This window comes from Antedon bifida, chromosome 9, assembly GCF_963402885.1.
Source record: "Antedon bifida chromosome 9, ecAntBifi1.1, whole genome shotgun sequence".
NCBI lineage: Eukaryota > Metazoa > Echinodermata > Crinoidea > Comatulida > Antedonidae > Antedon > Antedon bifida.
The window spans coordinates 15,942,445-15,965,975 of record NC_136234.1 but is presented as its reverse complement, the minus strand read 5'-3'; the positions used below and the strand labels follow the sequence as shown (position 1 = coordinate 15,965,975).

Genomic DNA, 23,531 nt, shown 5'->3' with positions numbered 1-23,531 from the left:
GTAACTGAATTTGTATATGGTTGAATGATGCCCAAGGTGCTTCAACGGATCTCCAGATCTCTTTCTTCAATATAGACGCCTTGAGCATCTTTGGTGGCGGAGTGCGCTCTTGGTTGTTTACCAAAACTCCATGCTAATTATTTATTACAACTAATGTTTGTTTTTCTTTTTGAAGAACATTTTAATATTTTGTTATACGATTCTCTGAACTGTTTGCTTCGCCAAGCATAAACTATGGGATTACAACAAGAGTTGGCCAGGGCCAGTATGTAGAAGCTTTGCCACCACACACTGGATACAAAAAATTCGGTATCAATAATACATAGCACAGTTAACGGTGCCCAGCATACAATGAATACGACAAAAACTACGAATAAATTAACAGTTAGTCTCACTTCTCTTTTCATCTTAAACTTATTGGCTTTTGACAGAATATTGATGTCTGTAGTAAATGTTTTATGTGTCGGTAGTTGCAGTGTAAATGGTAGTGTGATATTACTATTTGGTAATGAACGCCTCCTTCTAGTCGTGCTTCTACTGACATTAATATTCTCTCCTGATATAAAAGTCTTGCTTCTACTGATGGATTTACGGATGTTACCATTCTCTTCTGATATAACAACCTTGCATTTCCTGGTGTCACCAAACTCTTCTGATATCAAAGCCTTGCTTTTACTTGTGTCACCAACCTCTCCTGATATAGCAGAATTGCTTTTACTGATGTCACCAACCTCTCCTGATATAACAGCATTGCTTTTACTGATGTCACCAACCTCTCCTGATATAGCAGCATTACATTTACTGTTGTCACCAACCTCTCCTGATATATTATTAATTCTTCCAGAATTAGGTTTCAAATCTGGAAGTATCTGTCCATTTTTATCTTGTATATAAAATGGTACTTGGATGCTTGAACGACTTATGGCCAATATTGCAGCACCAACTGTCGAAGATTCTTTGTTTGGTGAAAGTATTTTTGATGTTGAAGCTTTGTTTCCCATTCTATAATCAGTTATACAAAGAGAACAAGTAGGATGGTTTGGTTTACTCTCAGTTTCTTTGTTGGTAACATTTAGGCGCATATCCTCTATGTCGTCTAAACCCTGGTTTGAACTGGTTTTAGATACAACATCTTTCCTGTTCGAAGGTTTAAATCTACTACTTTGTTCGCATTGCCTGATTCGCCGACGACTTCTTCTGACGGTAACAAATATATTCCCGTAACAGAATAAAATAATACATAAACTTAAGGGGACAAATAGCAGCGAAAGTCGTATATAATGCAACCCGTCATATGTCGTTTCAACATTGCAAGAAAGTGTCATCTCAGAGAAACCGAAAATGTCGGTGTTGTTTATAATCGAAATGGTTGAAATAATCGCTGGTAAAATCCATGTAAATGCGCAAATAATTATGGTTCTTCGATGAGTGAAGATGGTGTTGTAACTGCTAAACTTTACAATGCAAATGTATCTGTTCACGGCTACCATAGTCATACCAAGCACTGAAGTGTTTAGGCAGACAACAGTCACGACGCCGATTATTTGGCAGACGATATACGCACGCGGGAAAAACCATTCTCGATACCAAGCTGTGAAAATGTATACCGTATCAGTTACCAAGCACACAATTAAATCGGCTAAAGCTAGGCTGACCACAAGATACTGGCCTGGTTCACGAAGTCGCCTGTTGCTACAAACAGCGATTATAGTCAACGTATTTCCAACGGAGCCTACAATTACCTGGCATAATAAAATAAAGCATTCGAAAATAACTATACCCGTCTCATTCGAACTTTCTGTGACATTATTTGACATTTTATACAGATTACCTACAACTGTGGTAATGTCTCTTGTTGAATAGATATTTAGAAAATGAAGGTGGCAGCAGAAACGACACAAGTCTGTATTTTGTAAATAATGTGTTAAATAATAATTTACAGCATTCCTTTTGTGTGTTTACTTAGTAAATTCAGAAAGCATTATTACGACACGTTACTATGATATTAAGCGATACATTCAAACGGCAGGTTATTCTGATGAACGCTTTTGTGACGACCATGTGTTGTCAGGTACTCACTTAAGGTATCCAGTAAATGACATGCATTCTCAAAGTAGATTTTAATGATAGTTCTCAGTTTCCTCACTCATATTCATATCCATTAATATTCAATTAGAGCGTAATGTAAACTGTATCTAACCGGGCTAATTTACTTGTAGGCATCATGGTGTTGTTGCGCGGTAGTCTTACATTAAAACAAATATTTGTTATATAATATACAGTTGCACCGTCGTATAGATAGACAATTATGTGCGTTCAATTACAGATAAAAATTGAACGGGTGTTGTACGCGCGCGTTTAATTAATGATCAAAATTGAACGAGTTTTGTACGCGCGCGTTCAATTAATGATCAAAATCTTATTTTTTGTTACGGAATTTTTAAATATTCGTTTAGTAAATTTACTTCAGACGTATATCTTGCTATAACACAAGAAAAATGTGTATATCCGTGCCACGGATCTTAGCGTTGCGGCGTTTATTCGATCATTTTCCGTAATTATATTGTTCATTGTCAGTTATTCAGCTCTTGTGATTTGTTTTTCGCCGAGAACACTTTAATATTGCTATATATGACTGCCGGAATTGTTTGATACGCCAGACGTACACGATGGGGTTGCAACATGAGTTCGCAAGAGCTAGAATGTAAACGGCCTGCCACCACACTTTTGGTACAGAGAAGTCTGCATCAAAAATAAAAAGCATTGTTATTGGCAACCAGCAAAGTATGAACACAACAAACACGATGAATAGATTCACCGTTAGTCGCACTTCTCTTTTCATTGACAGTTTTCTAAAGGTTGAGATTTTATTATAAGGAATATTTTGCTCTGATTGACTATTAATATCTTGTATATCCTCACTATCATCATTAGAATGTGGAAATGGTTCATTTGATAAACTCCTTCGTAGGTTGAAGCTGCTTGCGATATTATTACTACCTTCCAAAGGTGCGACGGTTCTGCAACCGGAAGATTGCTTTGAGGAGTGGATCTTTACTTTATATTTATCTCTGTTGCTTTCCATATCTGTAGATAATGAATGTTCCTGGTAATCAGTGTCCAGTCTAACTATCCCATCAACTGACGACGAATACACCAAACGGTTTTCTAAAGACTCATTCGACTCTGTTGTCTCAATTGCCTTGTCATGTGCGTCTAACGAATACTTCTTGTTGTTCCGATTGCTTTGTTCTAATGATTTTGGGCCAACTATTACTGAAGGCATTGTCTGTCTTCTTAGAGGTTTGTGAAAAGGTTGACTTAATTCAGACCTAATCTCTTCATGTTTGGAAGATGATGACTGCTTCTGAAAACTGGAACTGCCTCTAAGATCTGCTGGTATACTCTCAGGTGCTTCTTTTGAACTGTATTCAACAACGTCTATACTATCGTCTGCTGCTGAGCTCTTTTTTATTGTTCTCTTTTGAGTTTGTTCTATTCGGCGACGACTTGCTTTCACCGTTTGAAATATACTCGTATAACAAAATGTAACCACAAGGAGACTCGAAGGAACAAACATCAATGAAAAACGAAGAAAGTGTGATGCTGCCTCTGTAGTTTCTACGACGCAAGCCAGCGATACCTCAGAGAAACCAAAAACACGTGTTCGTGTACTAACCGGTATGGCAACACTAATGACTGGTGGAATCCAAGTTAGAACACAAATAATCATTGTGTTGCGATGAGTAAAGATTGTCCTGTATTTGCTATACTTCACAATACAGATGTATCTATTTACAGCGATCATAGTTAAACTCATTATCGAGGCGTTCATGCTAAGAACCGACAGCGCGCCGACTATTTGGCAGACGATGTACGCGTTCGGCAGAAACCATTCTCGTTGCCACGCTGACACAACGTATAAAGAGTCAGTAAGTAAGCAGACGATCAAATCGGCTATGGCTAGGCTGATTACCAGATAGTGACTCGGTTTACGAAGGTGTTTGTTGGTGAAAACGGCTATTATGGTCAAGATATTTCCAAGTGAGCCTACAAAAGTCATGCACGATAAAATGCAGCATTCGAAAATGATCAAACCCGTAGGCACATGATACGTTTCATTAATATCCATCGTTTTCAAATATGACTGAATTAAACCGGCAAAGTGGATGTACTTTGTTTGTGCATCCACGAAGCAAAATGAAACCGTGTAAAACCTATCTCTCCGCTTATTAGTAGTGTTAATTACGTTAAATTATTATAAGGCATACTATGTAAACATATTTACTTAGAGAAGAGTTAAATACAGATTAAGGTTAAATGTATCCTAGATACCGGGTCTATATATCAGGTTCTATAGATAACAACATCCCGGATGAACATCAGAAGAAGAACAAGTAGAACACTCTTCCCGTCAAGTGTTTCATTAAATTTATGTTAAGCTAGTACGTTACATTTGTCAATGTTCGTTTATTGACGACTGCTCTTTTTCAATATTCAAAATCACATTTATTCAGCAATATATAGTTAAATATAATTGTTACATACAATATTGCAGGAATATTACAGAGAAAAGTTTATTCTAGTCATAAGACCACCCCCACCCTCTCCCAAAAAACAGGGAAAACAACTACGGAACATCACAGGTTAGCCTGTCATCAACAACACAAATACATAACCCAATACATATCTTATAACTTGTCTAAATTGACCTAGTAATAAAGACAGAATAATAATTTCACAAACAATAATATCGGTTAATCATAATAATATTTGCCATTCACTGGACCGAGTAATTCAACGGAAAATTGGACGTCACGACAAACCAACTTATTCATACCAAAGTCCGGCTGTAATAACTATACTGTCCGTAACAAAATTACTCACGTTAATTGCCTCATGAGAATAACCCACTGCTGTTGATATTAACAATTCTACCTTAATGATTCTATTAATACTCTCAATGAGAGGAATACAAGTGGCATGATTCGGCAAAATGTACATCTAAGCATCTTTAGTTCTTATCTCTTTAACCTATTACACAATTATAAGCCTCTTTTATCTCCCATTGCCTTATTAACAATAGGAAGTGTTTTGAATTAGCCAAATGTATTCCCAATAATAATAATATCAAACGCTTCTAAACCTCTTTTATGGTGCTTCTCTCTTTAGATTGCTTTATTGAAAGAATAATTTAATTTGCTTGCGTAAGTAAGCACACCACACTAATGAAGTCAAAACTAATGTTAATTCTTCAAAATAGAAAATTACCAGATGTAAAAGTGTTCCCCCTTTTTTCTAACAATGCAACATAATAGTTTTAAATCAAAATAGAAAGATTACGTACAATAAAATGGAAAACTAGATCCCAACGGGGACAGAGGTTCATGAGTAAAATGAGAAACTAGATTCTAACGGGGACAGAGGTTCATGAGTAAAATGAGAAACTAGATCCCAACGGGGACAGAGGTTCATGAGTAAAATGAGAAACTAGATCCCAACGGGGACAGAGGTTCATGAGTAAAATGAGAAACTAGATCCCAACGGGGACAGAGGTTCATGAGTAAAATGAGAAACTAGATCCCAACAGGGACAGAGGTTCATGAGTAAAATGAGAAACTAGATCCCAACGGGGACAGAGGTTCATGAGTAAAATTAGAAATTAGATCCCAACGGGGACAGAGGTTCATGAGTAAAATTAGAAATTAGATCCCAACGGGGACAGAGGTTCATGAGTAAAATTAGAAATTAGATCCTAACGGGGACAGAGGTTCATGAGTAAAATGAGAAACTAGATCCCAACGGGGACAGAAGTTCATGAGTAAAATGAGAAACTAGATCCCAACGGTTACAGAGGTTCATGAGTAAAATTAGAAATTAGATCCCAACGGGGACAGAGGTTCATGAGTAAAATGAGAAACTAGATCCCAACGGGGACAGAGGTTCATGAGTAAAATGAGAAATTAGATCCCAACGGGGACAGAGGTTCATGAGTAAAATGAGAAACTAGATCCTAACGGGGACAGAGGTTCATGAGTAAAATGAGAAACTAGATCCCAACGGGGACAGAGGTTCATGAGTAAAATGAGAAACTAGATCCCAACGGGGACAGAGGTTCATGAGTAAAATGAGAAACTAGATCCCAACGGGGACAGAGGTTCATGAGTAAAATGAGAAACTAGATCCCAACGGGGACAGAGGTTCATGAGTAAAATGAGAAACTAGATCCCAACGGGGACAGAGGTTCATGAGTAAAATTAGAAATTAGATCCCAACGGGGACAGAGGTTCATGAGTAAAATTAGAAATTAGATCCCAACGGGGACAGAGGTTCATGAGTAAAATGAGAAACTAGATCCCAACGGGGACAGAGGTTCATGAGTAAAATTAGAAACTAGATCCCAGCGGGGACAGAGGTTCATGAGTAAAATGAGAAACTAGATCCCAACGGGGACAGAGGTTCATGAGTAAAATGAGAAACTAGATCCCAACGGGGACAGAGGTTCATGAGTAAAATGAGAAATTAGATCCCAACGGGGACAGAGGTTCATGAGTAAAATGAGAAACTAGATCCCAACGGGGACAGAGGTTCATGAGTAAAATGAGAAACTAGATCCCAACGGGGACAGAGGTTCATGAGTAAAATGAGAAACTAGATCCCAACGGGGACAGAGGTTCAGTCAACAGGTGTACCTTTTGATATATTGTTATTATACACATTTGACTTGACATTGCTGCTCGTGTATTATACAAATAAATGTGTTGCATCATATATATATATACAAAAACTTTAAGATTTTTTTTCCAAACAGAAAACGTAAACACATAAAATGTTACGTAATTGGTAATTCACGCTCACCAATCCACATCCGGGTAATAAGATGAAAATAGAACACACACATACATTATCTATATTTATGGTTTGTGAAAACATATTCTTTGGAAGTTAACAGCTCAAATATCAAAGCACAATATACAGTATTGTTGGTGAATGCTTACATTAAAAAATAGTGTCTTAAAGCACTGTCTACACTATCAAACTTTATGGGACAACAAATGTGATGTGCCCATATATGGACATGATGATGTCATATCACTTCCATATTTGTGCATATCACTACTATATTTGGGCACATCACACTTTTTTGTCAATCTAGTTTGATAGTGTAGACAGAGCTTAAGAGACATTTTCAGGGCATTGATTACAATAATGACTCTTGTAATTATTATTTCGAACCCGAGTGTGATCCCGGACTCGCTAGAGAACATCTCAGTAGTCGCTTGTATGACTGCCTAAAATGCTTGCTACGCCACACGTACACGACAGGATTACAACTCGAATTAGCTAGCGCAAGAATGCTGACGATTTGCCAAACTACATCAGATTGGATTGGATGAATTGGATCAATCAATGATACCACTGTAAGGGGTAACCAGCACATCACAAAAATTACAAAAATTATAAATAAGTTGACAGTTAAACGTATTTCTTTTTTTAGGTTAACTTTTGTTATTGGGTTTGAGTTGCCATTTGCCGTTTCCGTCGAGTGGCTACCAACAGCAGACGAAGGAGCATCGTTTTGATGACATATTGGCGCCAATTCGTGTGTGTTGATGGGCTCTACTACAGGTTCATTACAATTCATATTTGAGTTCGCAGCTTGGGAAACATTAGGTTTTGTCACGTGTTGCTGCTGCTCAATACGCCGTCGGCTAGCCCTAACCGATCGGTATATATTCGTATAGCAAAACGTAATGACAACCATCGCTATAGGAATGTAGATTACCAGTAAGAGAGTTAGGTACCACCATCCAACTTTCGTAAACTCCACACTGCATGACAGCATATGATCGTGAATTCCAAAAGGAGTAATCTTCATCGAAACTGGGACGATGACACCGATGAACGGCGGGATCCACACTAAACTACACATCACCGCTGTACGCCGCGGGGTGAAGATGTCTTTGTATTTGCGGTATTTCACAATGCAAACATATCTATTGATGGCAATCATTATAAGATTCATAACCGAGGCTTCAAGGCAAAGAACCGTCAGTAGTCCTACGATCTGGCAGACGATGTAAGCGTTCGGTAAGAACCATTCCTGATGCCAGGCCGACACAACGTATATGGAGTCTGTGATCAGACAAACAATCAAATCTGCTATGGCCAAACTGACGACGGAATATTGGGCGGGTTCACGAAGGCGCTTATTAGTCAAAACTGCAAAGATTGTTAATATATTTCCAATTGAACCCACGGCAGACATACATAATATAATTATGCATTCAAAAACTATCAGAGCCCTCTGCGGATTCGTTCCTGTGACATTGTTGACCGTCATCATCGCTGATGGAGGCTGTGGGGAAAAAATGAGTGATTTGGTAAGATACACCTTAAAAATAGTGATTAAAAAGTCGTTGAAATAAAATAAGAATCTAATTTTTATTAAGTATATCTATCTATTGCATTGTTCTTGAAGTATGAAAACAAATATAACAAAACAAACAAGCATTAATTTTCTTCATTGAACATAATCATTTACAAACACACAATACCTACTTAAGTTAAAAAAAACATTTCAGAAAATCGGATAGCAGTAACAGAACTTGCCTCTAGTCTAATAATTCGTACGACTGTTACATGATTTACAAAAACAACAAATAAATAAAACATTTGTTGTTCTAATTCCTAAAAATAAAGTTAAAACTGTGTCTTACAAAACATACCTATGTTACCTTGCTGTTGGAAATATACGTAATCAAGTTAACGACAAGCTGAACCACGCAGCCTCGGGCCAACGCTTATAATAATTAATAAGACAGATCAAATTCCCAACCGACTTATAAACAACACTGTATAAATCACTTAGCAAGATTGAGTATTGTATTAGGCCTAGACTATATTTGTTACAAATCTCGCATGCAATCAGTCGTTTGGGCTGTGTGAATGATAATGACTACTGTATTTACATTATGCATTAATGTCTTAATACAAGCCTTTTGTTGGCATCATTCTTGTTGTGTAAATTGTACATGATTGAGTTTATTTGAGTATATTATATCTTTTATTATCCGGGGACTTTGGACGCCTAGCTAAAGTATGGAGTGATAAAAGAAAAAGAGAAATGTAATGAAATTTAAATTTCTGTTTATAAATACCTACAATAGCCGTGGGAACATGTTAGTCATACCACTAAAGAAACAATGGAGAAGAAGGTCCTTTTGATGCGACACAGCACTCTAGTCAATTTTCACGAGGCCGTTTGACGTACGTACAACACTGATACATGAGCGTACCTGATATACATGAGCACATCTGTACAAGAGCGCACACGATACATTAGTGCATCTGGTATGAACACACCTGATTCAAGAACGCATCTGATGTAAGAAGAGCGTACCCGATACATGAACACATCTGATGCAAGAGCGCACCTAATACACACGATGGGTGAGCACACCTGATACAAGAGCGCACCTGATACATGAGCGCACCTGATACATGAGCGCACCTGATACATGAGCGCACCTGATACATGAGCATACCTGATACAAGAGCACACCGGATGCAACAGCACACCTGATACAAGAGCGTACCTGATACAAGAGCACACCTGATACAAGAGCGCACCTGATGCAACAGCACACCTGATACAAGAGCGCACCTGGTGCAAGAACACACCTGATGCAACAGCACACCTGATACAAGAGCGCACCTGATACATGAGCGCACCTGATACATGAGCGCACCTGATGCAACAGCACACCTGATACAAGAGCGCACCTGATACATGAGCGCACCTGATGCAACATCACACCTGATGCAACAGCACACCTGATACAAGAGCGTACCTGATGCAACAGCACACCTGATACAAGAGCGCACCTGGTGCAAGAACACACCTGATGCAACAGCACACCTGATACAAGAGCGCACCTGATACATGAGCGCACCTGATACATGAGCGCACCTGATGCAACAGCACACCTGATACAAGAGCGCACCTGATACATGAGCGCACCTGATGCAACATCACACCTGATGCAACAGCACATCTGATACAAGAGCGCACCTGATGCAAGAGTACACCTGATACAAGAGCGCACCTGATAAATGAGCGCACCTGATACAAGAACACACCTGATGCAACAGCACATCTGATACAAGAGCGCACCTGATACAAGAGCGCACCTGATACAAGAGCACACCTGATGCAAGAGTACACCTGATACAAGAGCGCACCTGATGCAAGAACGTACCTGATACATGGGCATACCTGATACATGAGCACATTACCTGATACACACCTTAAAAGGGCTTTTAAAAAATGGTCGTACAATACATGCAGACCTGGGTACAACCTTTAAGTCGTAATAGCTCTTCTAAGTTAAAAACACATAATTAAACTCAATATTATATTCCAACCTTTTTTAAATTGAAAGGGACTGTGTTTAAAAAGGTTATTGATCAAAGCGATTAAAAAAATCTTAGATCTACAAAATAATGATCTCCGCGTGAGATATTGAATTCATCCTAATGACTCTAAACATACAAAGCACGCATATTTATTGATTTTCTTAAACGATTTTCATAAACAACATTACATTGTGAAATAACACAAAGCAGTCATATTAGAGGTTAAAAAACCAAAATTCAACACTAACTGTCTAAGAAAAGTACAAAAATAAATCAATATTAATGGTTCATCATTAGCTTGCTAACGAGAATATTGTGGATGTATGGAGGCGGAAGGTCGGATAATTTGCATGACGACCACAGCATAGTTGCGGTGGTAAAAACGGTAAAATGTTGTTTCTTATTATCAATAGATTAAAAAAATTGATAAAATTGGCAAAAAGGATACTTAGGTCTAGTTTTGTTTTCCTTTTTTTGACAGAAATTTTTATTTCTTTTTATTTTACTGTTTTTCTGTATTAATTTAAGAGACTGTAGTTTAAAGGGGAGGCCATTTAATTAGCTACTAGCCTTAACGGCTATGTGACTATCTGGCTTCTCCCGGAGACGTGTCTGCGAATTGTCATAAAAAAAATAGAAAGGAAGAGAGCCCCATTGAAAACAAGCATTTTATTACTTTTATGGGTTATCCTTAATGACATCCCTTTTTTGTATATTGTTAATGTTTCGATCTTTTGTTTCATGTATATATTCATCGTATTTTATCTGTAATTGTTTTTGTGATGCTGAAATAAATCAAATCAAAATAGAAGTAATTTAAAAAGAAAAATGAAACAAATTACGTATATTATACGGATGTGTAATTATTACTTTCAGAGAATCTGTGAGGATTGCGTGCGAGGGTCATAGTGTAATATATTATTACCGTGTTCTTACAGTGACGTAAAACAGTGGGCAAAGGCCTCTGGTTTCGCACTCCTAAGGGGCCCTCCAACGCTGGGGAGTTGCATTGGTGGACTGCTCATGCTCTGCGACCGTATTCACCAATCACACTTAAGTGATATTATATAGTATTTCACATAACTCAATAAATATGTAAGTATTTCCTTTAAATTTTATTCACTTAGATTTTTCTTAATTTTAAGGTTTTCCCTTAGCCTAAGTGTGATTGGTGAAAATGACCACTGGGCCCCTTAAGCTCCGTGTTTAGCAAGTGAGCGCTCAAAGCCATTACGCCACTTGTGTTCTACCGTCTGTTAAAAGTGTTGTGAAATTAACTTTTGCGGCAATTTTTGTACTACCGGTATATTATCCCACTGCTAGCTTTGATAATAAGCAACTTTGATCTATATAATTTAATTTGGAAACAAAGCTATAAACACAAGTGTCTTGGTAAATATATACGTTGCCAACAACGTTGCTAAATATAGTTGTAATTAAAATAATAGAAAACCATAATTGTTTCTTATTCTTCTGTGATAAATTTCAAACCAATTTCTAAGAATCTACCTTTTGTTCACTTAAGCTAACATACTAGGCCTACGTTAAAGTAACATTTAATATTAAGTTAAAGATTAATAGATTAAGAGTAATAAAATCACACTTTCAATTTCAATAGGCCATTTTGCAGTTGTAATAAAGTTATTCACTTCAGTGGAATAAAAACCAAAAATAAGTATTTCACACATAAAAAGACAAAATATAACAAAAAATTATATATATTGTATATATATACAAAATTTACCCAAAAACCCATTGTTTGACAGACAATTTAGTACTTTTTGCTTTAAATTACATTTTTTTAGGTGAATAATTTGTTTCCGATCCAGTTTTTGATAAAAGTGAATAACTATTAGGCCTATGTGATAATAAAAATGGCATATTAAAAATATAAAAAAAAACAATTGTTTTTCAGTGCGACAATAGACATAAAAAAATAAAATCCAAACGTAAACCTATTTCGTGTACAGGGCCAACAATAATGTTACTATACGTTATTTCAGCCACTCTCATCCCCATGTCTCCCCTTGCCACTCACATACTCATAATTCATTTCATGTATTCATGGTCAAAGCATGGAGGAAATGGTCAAACACAGTAAAATAATAGTACATGGTTTGAAGTTATTTAATAAAGCACGGCTTAATATTATTATAATATGAGAAAAACATTGTATCCTAGGCCTAGTACAGAATGAAAAAAAAAACAAACAAACTATACTCACTTTAATTTTGATTGAAGAAGACCACCGTAAAATGTTGTTGTTGTTGGGAGAACTCACGTAAACCGATTACTATGTTCATTTATTTGCGATTAGTATTTAACTGAAAGCAACGCGATATTGCGTGGCTATCATTGGTGATTTGGTATAACTAACAAAAACGCCTTCTTTTAAAATTTCATCTATAAATAATTCACATTATAAAGAAATTATAATAAAAATATTATATAGGCTAATTTAATTACTACAGATGCATTAATATACAGTGGCGGATTCCGGAATTTGTAATACAGTAGAGGGCCGGTATAAAAAGTGTAAAAGGAAGTACTGAACGTTCGAAATTTAGGAGGGGCGGCTGGGTGGCGATATTTCTTTTCGTACATAAGTCGGGGACTCCTCGTGTAACGTCACAAAATAAACATGAATATTCATTATTCATATCCATAAGGTGCACGTGACGTAAGAATTGAGGTAACTACAATTCGCTAATGCAAACGCTTTCCGTCGAGCCGTCTGTGTAGTCAAAATGATTAGACTAATGGACATTGCATGTCGATGTATGGGGTTGGTTCGAATCCCATGAACACAACTTCTTTTTATTTTATAGTGAGAGAGAGATTTAGAGAGTTAGGTTAAGTTATTTTTAGGAAGTAGTTCGGCTTTCTTTCACATAAAAAAAGAGTCCCCAACTTATGTACGAAACTAAACAAAAATCGCGGCCAGGTGTCCCACCACCCTCTGATCAGCCATGGTACCGTATCCAACTAAACCCAGTCGGCAGACGGTAAATATAAATTATAGAGCTTAAAGGGTAGACAAGTCTCGCAAAGCGCGAACATTTCTAGTAGGCCTGAACATACGTAAATCAAATCTTAAACAATATAAATGTTGAATTTTTTTAATTGTTTCTTTATTTGCCTATCTGGATATTTTGTGTGATAAGGGGTTTCTATAACATAACAGACATTTTGGCAAATTTAAGCCTAATGCAGGTCAATAGCAATTGAAATGACCGGTACCTACTTGTATGTTAATGCGGTAGATTTTGCTAAGCACATGTGACGTCACAGCAATTTACGGTGACGGCTGTACGGCGAGCGAGCGATATCGTAAATTTCGCAATTGTTCTGAAATCATATGTACATCCCTAATACGTTGAAAAAATATGGTTCTCGGTATGGTTGTGCTTTAAAAGGGATTGCATTGTCTGATATGTGTTTGCTATTCATAAATGGGATGGGTAATGAGTCTATCATGTATACAATTCGCAAACTACCATTGTTTTAACAAAATGAATGTTTATGTCATTACAGTACTTACTATTTGAATTAGAATCGGTTTCACACACATTAAATGTAACTTGATTGCTCTGCGTTTTTAATGCAAGGTCTTTCTTTATTGCCGCTTTTTTTATTAAATAATAAGTAAAACAAGTAAACTCGTCAATAATAATTATGTATTAAAAACGTTAATTTTTTGTTGCTATTTTAATGTCACGTATATCACGAATCGAAAAAAAAATATTTAAATGAAAACAATGTAATTGAAAGCAAAAAATACTTACATTGTTTGCCAGACAATGGTTTTTAGTTAAAATTAACCGTTTCTTTTGTCTTTTTATATGTGAAATAATTTGTTTTTTTTTTTTTTTACAGAAGTAAATAACTTTATTAAAATTGCAAAATGGCCTATTTAAAGTCTGATTTTATTAATCTTCCTCTTCTTAATGTTTTTGGAGGACAATACATCTTTAATAAAATGTTAAAAGAAGTGCCTACAGAAAATGTCAGCAACAATGAAGAAAAGAAAAACATTTTATAAATACGATTTGGATATTAAATAAGAATGTTTTGTGAATAAATATTGTTTGTCATTATTGGTGTTTTCACAATAAACTTCTTGCAAAAATATCAATAAGATATATTTTTGGATAAGAATTTTTTTTGAATAAACATTGTTTGTCATTATTGGTGTTTTCACAATAAACTTCTTGCAAAAATATCAATAAGGTATATTTTTGGATAAGAATTTTTTTTTAATAAACATTGTTTGTCATTATTGGTGTTTTCACAATACACTTCTTGCAAAAATATCAATAAGATATATTTTTGGATAATAAAAATGTTCTGTGACTAAACATTGTTTGTCATTATTGGTGTTTTCACAAAACACTTCTTGCAAAAATACCAATAAGATATCTTTAATTGTGTTTTTTTTTTTGCTGAGTTCTAGCAAAACAGATTAACGTCATCGCTTACTATTTTTTGTTTTGTAATTTGAAATAATAATGATAAATGGTTACACAGAGGCCAAGATATTGATAACACATTATGTAATCTAAGCAAAGTAACCGAAACAAGTCACGGGGACAAAACTAAAGCTTGGTTCACACTAGATACGCAACGTAATGCAATCTACGCAACGAAAAAAAACAAAAAAAAACTGAAATCATTGTCAGTTCCCACTTATTATTACGCAATACAGCACTTTGCGTCAATGCGTCGCTGCGTTGCGTTCTAGTGGGAACCACGCTTAAGATTTGGACCTGGCATCATGACACAACCAGGATTACAATCCAGGCACCATCATGAAAACCGATAGTGTCATTTACAGTAGAATCCCTATTCATCTTTGAGACCCAACAACACGTTAATAAACATTATATTGCCTCTTTTTACGGTTTCGCAGGAAAGTATCCGCTAAAGCGTGGTTCCCACTAGAACGCAACGTATCGACGCTTACCGTTCGTCTGTGTAAACTGGCTATTTTGGTTTCCCAAAGGAGGGGTTTCTACTGTATTGATCAATTAAGTACATCGCAATGCATTCAATTAATTAACGATCTCACAGCAGATTGTGTTTATTAATGTACCAACAAATTGATTGGCACTTATATACATCTAATAACTGCTCAGTCTTGTTCAATTTCATAATCAATGTTTAGATGTAATCAAATCTATTTCTCCGTGTCTATTAGTCCGCGACACCGTCGTTTCCATACGTAAATATAATTTGGTAATCATCGACGTGCAAAGCTAATAATAAATGTCATTAAAGTACATCTTTTCGCCCGTCAGTTTACCAATTAGTTATCACAACATATAGGGAACGATATGAGTTGATATGATATCAATTACCGTGAAAACGGCGACTTGTTCAATGGTTTATGTTGGTAGCACACACAGTCAATTACGAATTTTACGTGATAATAACATTATTGAATAACAAATTCATTTCAAGCGATTCAAGATTCCAACGCTGTAAAATGTAGTTGATTACAAAATATGTCTACATTATGCCGTACTTGAATAATGTAAATGTTTATTTAGAACAATAACACATCTTAAAACAACGCGGAATATAATTAAAAAAAATAGTAGGCCTAAACTTATAAACAATACGGTTGGTTAATATTATTTTAACAATGCAAGTTTTGTCCGTTGGGGTATTTTCCTTTATTTAATATGAATTAATAATAGTAGGCCTACGATATAAGAACTTTGCTATACACTATTTGGACCTCTAGTTCTTATAGCATATTATCTATGGTTTACTTTGATAACCTTGTCTGTTGACCACAATAAAAATCGATTCTTCTGGAAAACCCACATGTATTCATAATGCGATTACAGGTGTATCTATGCTAAATAGGAACCAAAACGCATTGTACAGTGGTAATTTGTTTTTAAATATAGAAATCTCAGACAATTTGTAATTGGTGGAAGGAATACTGCAAGCGCAAATGGGATCTATAATAACTATTGTACAGTATTTCCACTTAAAATTTGAGCGAAAATATCACTCAAAAGTCTATAGAATCATGGAGTTACATCCATGATTTTACAATTAAAATTGTTGTCAGTAAAGAAAAAATTGTTAAAACAACATTAACACAATTACATTCATGATATACTTACCACAAACAGCTGTGAAAATTTCCAAAAAAAACTATAATTTGATAAAGATAATTGTTTAAAAATTTTACATATGTGTGATAATCAATAATTTCTTACACGAGAAAATAAGAGAAATTATTATGATGTAGTAAAGGGTACCATTTCATTGAAAACATTGAATGTACATTTAAAACAAGCCTGCTCAATTGGGGATATTATCCTAAAAGCATCCTTCGGTAAGGGCAATGAAAACCAAAACAATGTCTATAATATGGCCTACAATATTTTGCATATTAAAAAAACACTTCATAGAATTTCCAGATTTAAGAAAAATATCCTGTTTGTTTTTTAGAGGGCATACAATTTTTGTTAATTATTGAAAATGAACAAAAAATATGACGTAATGCAGCTGATATAAAAAATGCTAGCTTCAATTTTCTTTTGCCGGATCAATATCTTCAGTCCTCTGTTCCAACGAAACTTCCATTTTATTTTTATCAATTTGTTGCTCTTCATTTTCTGGTAGTGTGAAACTTTCATTATTTTTTTCTTCTTTTCCTTCAATCCCATTTTCACTCGACTTTTCTCCTACTTCTAGCTTCATACCGTCTCCTTCTTTATCCATCTCTTCTCCATCCTCAACAACTTTCACAGTATCTTCTTTTGTTTTCACACTGTCTTCCCAAAGCATTTCTTCCACTTTAATTTCCGGTTTGTCTTCCTGTTTTTTTTCATCTTCTCTACTTATATCACTCTCTTTTCTGTCTTCATCTTTACTCCTCTCACCCTCTTTTTTACTTTCTTCCTCCCTACTTTGTTCACTCTCTTTCCAAATCTCTCCATCTTTCTCTTTTTTACTTTCGTTTTCTTCATCCTTATTTCTACCCTTTTCTTTTCTACTTTCTCTATCTTTACTTCTGTCTCTTTTACTTTCTGCATCTTTACTTCTATCCCTGTCCGTTTTTCGTTCTCCATCTTTACTTCTTTCTCTTTTATGTTCTCCATCTCTACTTCTATTTCTTTCTTTTCCTTCTCCATCCTTTCCTCTCTCTCTTTCTTTTCTACGCTCACCATCTTTACTTCGTTCTCTCTTTCTTTCTTCATCTTTGCTTTTATCTCGTTCTTCTCTATGATCTCTGTCTTTACTTCTAGCTCTCACTCTGCCTCGTTCTCTTTCCTTTCTTTTTTCTTTCTCCCCATCCTTCCCTCTATCACTGTCTCTCCGTCTTTTTTTCCTTTCCTCTTTCTCTTCTTCTTCTTCCTCATTTTCCTGCTTCATCTCCTCATTCTCTTTCTCTCTATTTTCTCCTGAACGTGGTTTTCCAAACCCTTCAAAACTTTTAATTTCCTCTTCAATGGCTTCTCTTCTTTTACTAGCCATCTCTGAAATAATAAGTCAAGAAAGAACGTTTACAATTTAATCAACTTGGGACCTAAAATTAGTGATCTTATGTAGTATTTATGTTGAACTATATTGGCTAATTTTCAACGAGTTCTATAAACTCATAATAACCTCTTTTCCATATAAATAATGAATTGAAAACGAATCTTAATTTACCACTAGTTCACTGGGCTAGTTAATTTCTCACTAGACCAGATTCTAATATTGCTAGCCCATACTAAAGTAGCACTAACAACTACAAGATTTAAAATACCTAAACTAAGAAAAGATCTGGCATTAAATTAGACTTGTACAGTAAAAACAAATGAGGGGCAATATATGTTACAATACAGCCTAAAACTATTTAGGGGACACTAGGTAATAATGACTTAGTAATAAATTGAACACTGGTATATAAGAAACGCCTTTGATAATTGATGCAACCTATTTCCACTAATAGAATGTTTACACGTACCCGTTAACATTTCCTTGGTCGCAGCTAACTTCTTCTCGTCCTCTTGCAAGACCTTGCGAGGGCGGTAGAACAAAGGTGGCTTGGCTTTAGTTTGAATAAAGCATCCTAATGTTTGACTATGCTTATCCCACATCTCTTGCTGCAAGTAAATTTACGTTAGTCATGAGTGCCACTTATAAGCATGTGTTTTGCAAGCGGCAATAACAACGGTTGAGTAGATTGTTCGCTTTTACAAGTTCGACCATGCTAAAAATGGTTTATACGGCAACACTTTACAGTAACCAAACTTTTGTTTTCCAACTAATCTTTTTTTTTAAACCAACTTTATTTAATTTTTAAAGGAATGACCATCTACTTATAGTAAAAGCATTTTCAAAAGTGTGTTGTGTGTGAAATTCCAGAATAATAATAAACATGTGCTTAATTCTTATAATTATTATATAATCATTCCCGAACAAGGGAGCTGAATTTCTGCCAGTTGTGTGCAAAGTTTTCATATCACTATATAGAAAAACTGTTGACGTTATCAAATGAATCTAGATCAAATTTACCTCCTTGGCAATCTCCATCAGCTCTTCTAACCTCTCCAGCTCCTTCTGCTTATTACGTCGTTCTGTGAACAGCTCACGTCTTTCACTGGCTATCTCTTGCTTCTCTTTCTTGGCTCTGGCATCCAGTTTATGTTCTATTTCTTCACGTTGAATATCCTAGGTACAAGATTAAACAATGTAATTCTGGTAGTACACAGATATCATCATCTTCCTATACTGTGCAGAACTTCATTTAAATATAGTCACACTATGAAGATAGGCAGACAAAAAAAATAGAATATTTGTAATACTAATAAATTAAAAATGTTTATACCTTGTCCGATTTTTGCACAGAATCATCTTTAAATTTTTGAAGGGTGCCTAGTAGAAGACCAAACATGCGACGATTCCTAGAAAAAAAAAATGTTACTTACTTAATAAATAATATCAATTAGCCAATATTGGATTGATCAAATACAATATAATCCCTCGTTTAGGACACCCCTATTAAGGGGACACTTTCCTATGGAATGAAGGAGGGAATATATATATATATATACGTTAACACTATGGTCCACCTCCATTAAGGGGCTACTTTGTTGGGTCCTGAAGGTGTCTACTTAATAATGGGTTCTCTTGTAGTTGAGTTATAGCACATGTTCTAGACACAAAATAACAAACTTGTTTAGACAATAGTTAATGGTACAGTTAATAATAATTAATAATACCTTGCAGTTCCTTTTGAGTCCTGGCTCTGCTCTTCAATCGAGTCTTTTCGGGTACGAGTAATAGAAGAAGGTGCTACAACAGAGGACGATAATGCAGGCTACAAAAAACAAAGAATATAGAAAAGCATTATGATCAAGATTATTGGTGAAGAGTGAAAAATAACTAATAAATAACAAACATTAGTTATAGTTTTTAAATCTTTTAATTTACAACTATGAAAAATGGATAGTTTGAGTATTTAGTTAATTTTAAGTGTGTTTTTAACAGATAAAAGCATGGGAATTTTATAGTAAGAGAAGAGGTAAAATGAAAGCAAGCTAATGTATATACCTTGTGTGGAAGTTCTTCTTCAAAATCTTCCTCCTCTTCTCTGCGTCTTCGTCCAACTCCCATTCTGGGTCCGCCTGCATCCACACGATTGCCTAACCTGCAAAAAAAAACAGTAGAATGAAAACTGAGGAAAAAATCAAGAGGCATGTCCTTATTCTTAAAAATAATCTAGGTCAACTGTAATTATTATGGCGATGTATTAGGACAAATTACTGTATTTGTACTTGCTAATACTCTACTTACCTGCTAAAAGCACTGCCTCTGTTGGGTCTTTTAGCAAGGGGCGCTCCAAGTCGTTCAAATGCACTCAGAGCAAGTCGGCTACAAGAAAAAAAAATCATTGTTTTCAATGCTTATTAATATTATTATAATCTTTGTGTTGACCGTACATATTAATATTTTTTTCTAATTTATATTTATTCAATTTGAAATAAATTTAAAAATAAGGACCTTGTCCCCATAGATCCAGTTCTTGCACCTCTGTTTCTTGGACCAGCAGGCCCTCTTCCAATACCCACTGCTACTTTTCGTTGATCTGTCGACCTAAAAATAAAAAAAAAATAGGTAAAATTTCATTTTTCAATGTTTTATTTAATTATACTGCTGTATTTTTGCACCTTTTTAAAAAATTATTATTATTATTCTAACACATTTATTTCCGACTGATAAACAAAAATACATTATTATATGAGCATTTTGTTTTTTTTATTATGAACTAGGCCTAGGGCCTAGGCCCAGGTGACATCAACCGTTCCTGTCCAGCGGGAAAGCCGGGAGAAGGCTTATAAATAAATAGTCCTAACTAGCGGCCTAGCCTCCTATTCTAAACAAGAGGCCTCCGTATGTATCATGTTTTAGGCAGGAAAAAAGTCAAATAAAATTACCGTTTTTCTCCAAATTCTCTTCCAGTGAATTTACGTATGTTCTCGTCCACCGTATGCAGACTTTCTTTAGCTCTTTGGAGTTTCTCATTTAAAATATCAATAGCCGCAACATCATCACCACTATCGTGAGTCGCCATGTTTTTTTGCAGGACTCGATAAAAAAGCCCACGCGACACAATTAATCGTATGAGGGCGGTTGTCAAATTTCAGTAACATTTATATCCCCGTTTTTTGTTGTGACTTCCATGTTTTGTGTCTAAAATAATTAAGTATTCAGCAAAATGGACGATACTCTTTTAGATTTATTTCATATAGAAATGGTTGCACAAATCTTTCGAACAGCTAAAAAGAAAGATGATATTGTAAGTAAGATGGGCTAGGGCCTAGGCTAGCTAGGCCCTAGCTAGGCTAGTCCCACACAAGCAGGCCTAGCCTAGCCGAGCGAGAGGGGGTAGTGTAGAGCCGGATTGAGCCTACCTTGCTAGGCCTAGCTAGGCCTACTTCCTCTCAAACAAGTAGAGTGATATATGACTGTTCCTGCCTACCAATGACTAGACAGTCATTATAATAAATGTTGGGATAATTTTAACATATTAACAAAACATGCTTTTGGCATTTGCATTTGTTTACTAATATTTAATACTCTTTAATACTAGGCCTAGTAATACAATACTGGCATAATTGTATGCTTCCACTGATGAAACAAGTCAAAATTAAACTTCATTCATTACTTAAAATATTTTTTAACTCAACAGGATTCTTGCATTACGAAATTGGAGGCAATGGGGTATCGAGTAGGTCAGAGTTTAATTGAGAGAGTGCTGAAAGAGTCACCACGATTCAAGGATGAACTAGAGGTTATGAAATTCATCTGCAAAGATTTTTGGTCAAGTATTTTCAAGAAGCAAGTTGATAACTTGAGGACTAATCATCAGGTAGTTCAAAGTTCACCCAGAGTGATATTGAAAATTAAAAAAGCCCAGAAAAAATATGAGATGCTTAACTTATACACAAGTGAGAATGTACCATAGACATAAAGCACTACTTTAAACAGCATATCAGAAACTCTTTGTTTTACTCTGTTGCAATATTTATTTTACAGGGTGTGTATGTTTTACAAGACAATAAATTTAAGGTACTAACACAAATGTCTGGTGGAAAGCAGTACTTGGAAATGGCACCCAGAGTAAGTAGTTTTTCCTATTAATAATGCTTTTTAAAAGTTTTTATTTCAACACAGTTTACAAGATGTATAGACTATCACGACTAGGTCTTATTTGACCTGTAGGGAGCAGTGGAGTAGGTACAACTGGCATTAGGTCAGGATTGAACCCTGGACCTCGAGTTTTGAAAGCAAGCATGTTAACCACCAAGCTACAGCTCTACTATTTTAGTACTGAGGCATACCTACATAAATGTAATGAACTATGCAATATATCAATAAAACTGTGCAAATATTAATAACTTGATATGTGCAAATAACTTGATATAAATATATATACCTGTATATTTGTTTTCAGTACTTAGCATTTTCCTGCGGCCTGCTGCGAGGTGCTTTGTCTAACCTAGGAATCAATTGTGTTGTCACATCAGAAGTTATTCTCATGCCATCTTGTAAATATACCTTGTTTTTGTATTTTTATAACTTTGTAACCGTCATATATATGCCTATAGAGAATAAATAATACGGTAATAACGTATTCTAGTTGACCCATGACCTAGAGGATCGTAGGGCCGTAGCAGATGAGATACAGAGCACCAAGTTTTTCTTGGAATTAGTAGTTGTACTCATCATATTTCTTTATTTACAGGCAAATTTCAAATTATGATGCAGCGGAATTGATTTAATTTTGAGTGATTGGTAAACCATGATAAATATGATGAGATCATGAAGTGCAATAGGAGAGTGACTAGAACAACATTTTATGGCACTGTAGCATGGTGCATTACCTACATGCTTACTCTACTCAAGGGTAATGGTTCATTCATGTGACTATTATCATGTATTAAATTAAACATTGTGCTACTGACTGAAAAGATGCTTCCTTGGATTCAAATGGAAAAGACCAGGGATACTTGCTCTTCACTGGAAAGATGGAATAAGGGGGACAGGGACACCCTTTTAAAATCGTGACCTACTACGAAAACACCTTTTAGGACCAAGTTATAATATCAGTTTTTGTGGGTGGAGCACCTTTATTGATAATATCATGCTACAATTATGTATAAAGTATAATACAAACATAATAATGGTATACTGTATATTAAATATAAAAATTATATATATTATACAAGAAACTCTGATACTATGATTTTTTTTTGTTAGAGAAATTAAGTGACAACATTTGATAACAAAATAAAAGTGATGAGTGAAGTATAGCTTTTTATATCTGTTTGTGTTCTGAAGGAGATTAAATGAAAGCTTATACGTGTAAAAACAAAATTAAATTCTCTAAAAGAAGCGAGAATAAGTTAATACGCGAAAATATCAATATAGAGGGCGCACTTTAACATTACTTTTAATTGAGATTTGAGGAATAGATTTGAAAAGAAAAACCAAATTCTTTATTTCTTTATATATCTTTGGAGAAATGAACTTTATTTATATCAGAATCATCACCAATGGTGTAAGGCAGATCTTTGCTAAATTATGGTCAAACAGCTTTT

The 23,531-nt window shown here is 35.3% G+C and overlaps 3 protein-coding genes across 3 annotated transcripts; 1 reads left to right on the top strand and 2 right to left on the bottom strand.

The window, feature by feature from the left end:
• Positions 1–7,225: 7,225 nt before the first annotated feature.
• LOC144852977 (melatonin receptor type 1A-like) lies at positions 7,226–8,353 on the bottom strand. The gene has a single exon (XM_078711032.1). The coding sequence runs from the start codon at positions 8,345–8,347 to the stop codon at positions 7,226–7,228; it is 1,122 nt and encodes a 373-aa protein (XP_078567158.1). The 5' UTR covers positions 8,348–8,353.
• Positions 8,354–15,943: 7,590 nt separating this feature from the next.
• LOC144852181 (uncharacterized) lies at positions 15,944–21,028 on the bottom strand. The gene is made up of 9 exons (XM_078709928.1): positions 20,865–21,028; positions 20,431–20,523; positions 20,224–20,301; positions 19,981–20,077; positions 19,650–19,747; positions 19,256–19,331; positions 18,943–19,098; positions 18,392–18,530; positions 15,944–17,918 (listed from the first exon to the last, which is right to left on the bottom strand). The coding sequence occupies exons 1-9, from the start codon at positions 20,999–21,001 to the stop codon at positions 16,966–16,968; spliced, it is 1,827 nt and encodes a 608-aa protein (XP_078566054.1). The 5' UTR covers positions 21,002–21,028; the 3' UTR covers positions 15,944–16,965.
• A 33-nt stretch (positions 21,029–21,061) lies between these two features.
• On the top strand, positions 21,062–23,243 carry LOC144852186 (trafficking protein particle complex subunit 6B-like). Its single transcript, XM_078709934.1, has 5 exons — positions 21,062–21,226; positions 21,620–21,799; positions 21,967–22,050; positions 22,385–22,478; positions 22,676–23,243. The coding sequence occupies exons 1-5, from the start codon at positions 21,146–21,148 to the stop codon at positions 22,705–22,707; spliced, it is 471 nt and encodes a 156-aa protein (XP_078566060.1). The 5' UTR covers positions 21,062–21,145; the 3' UTR covers positions 22,708–23,243.
• Positions 23,244–23,531: the final 288 nt, after the last annotated feature.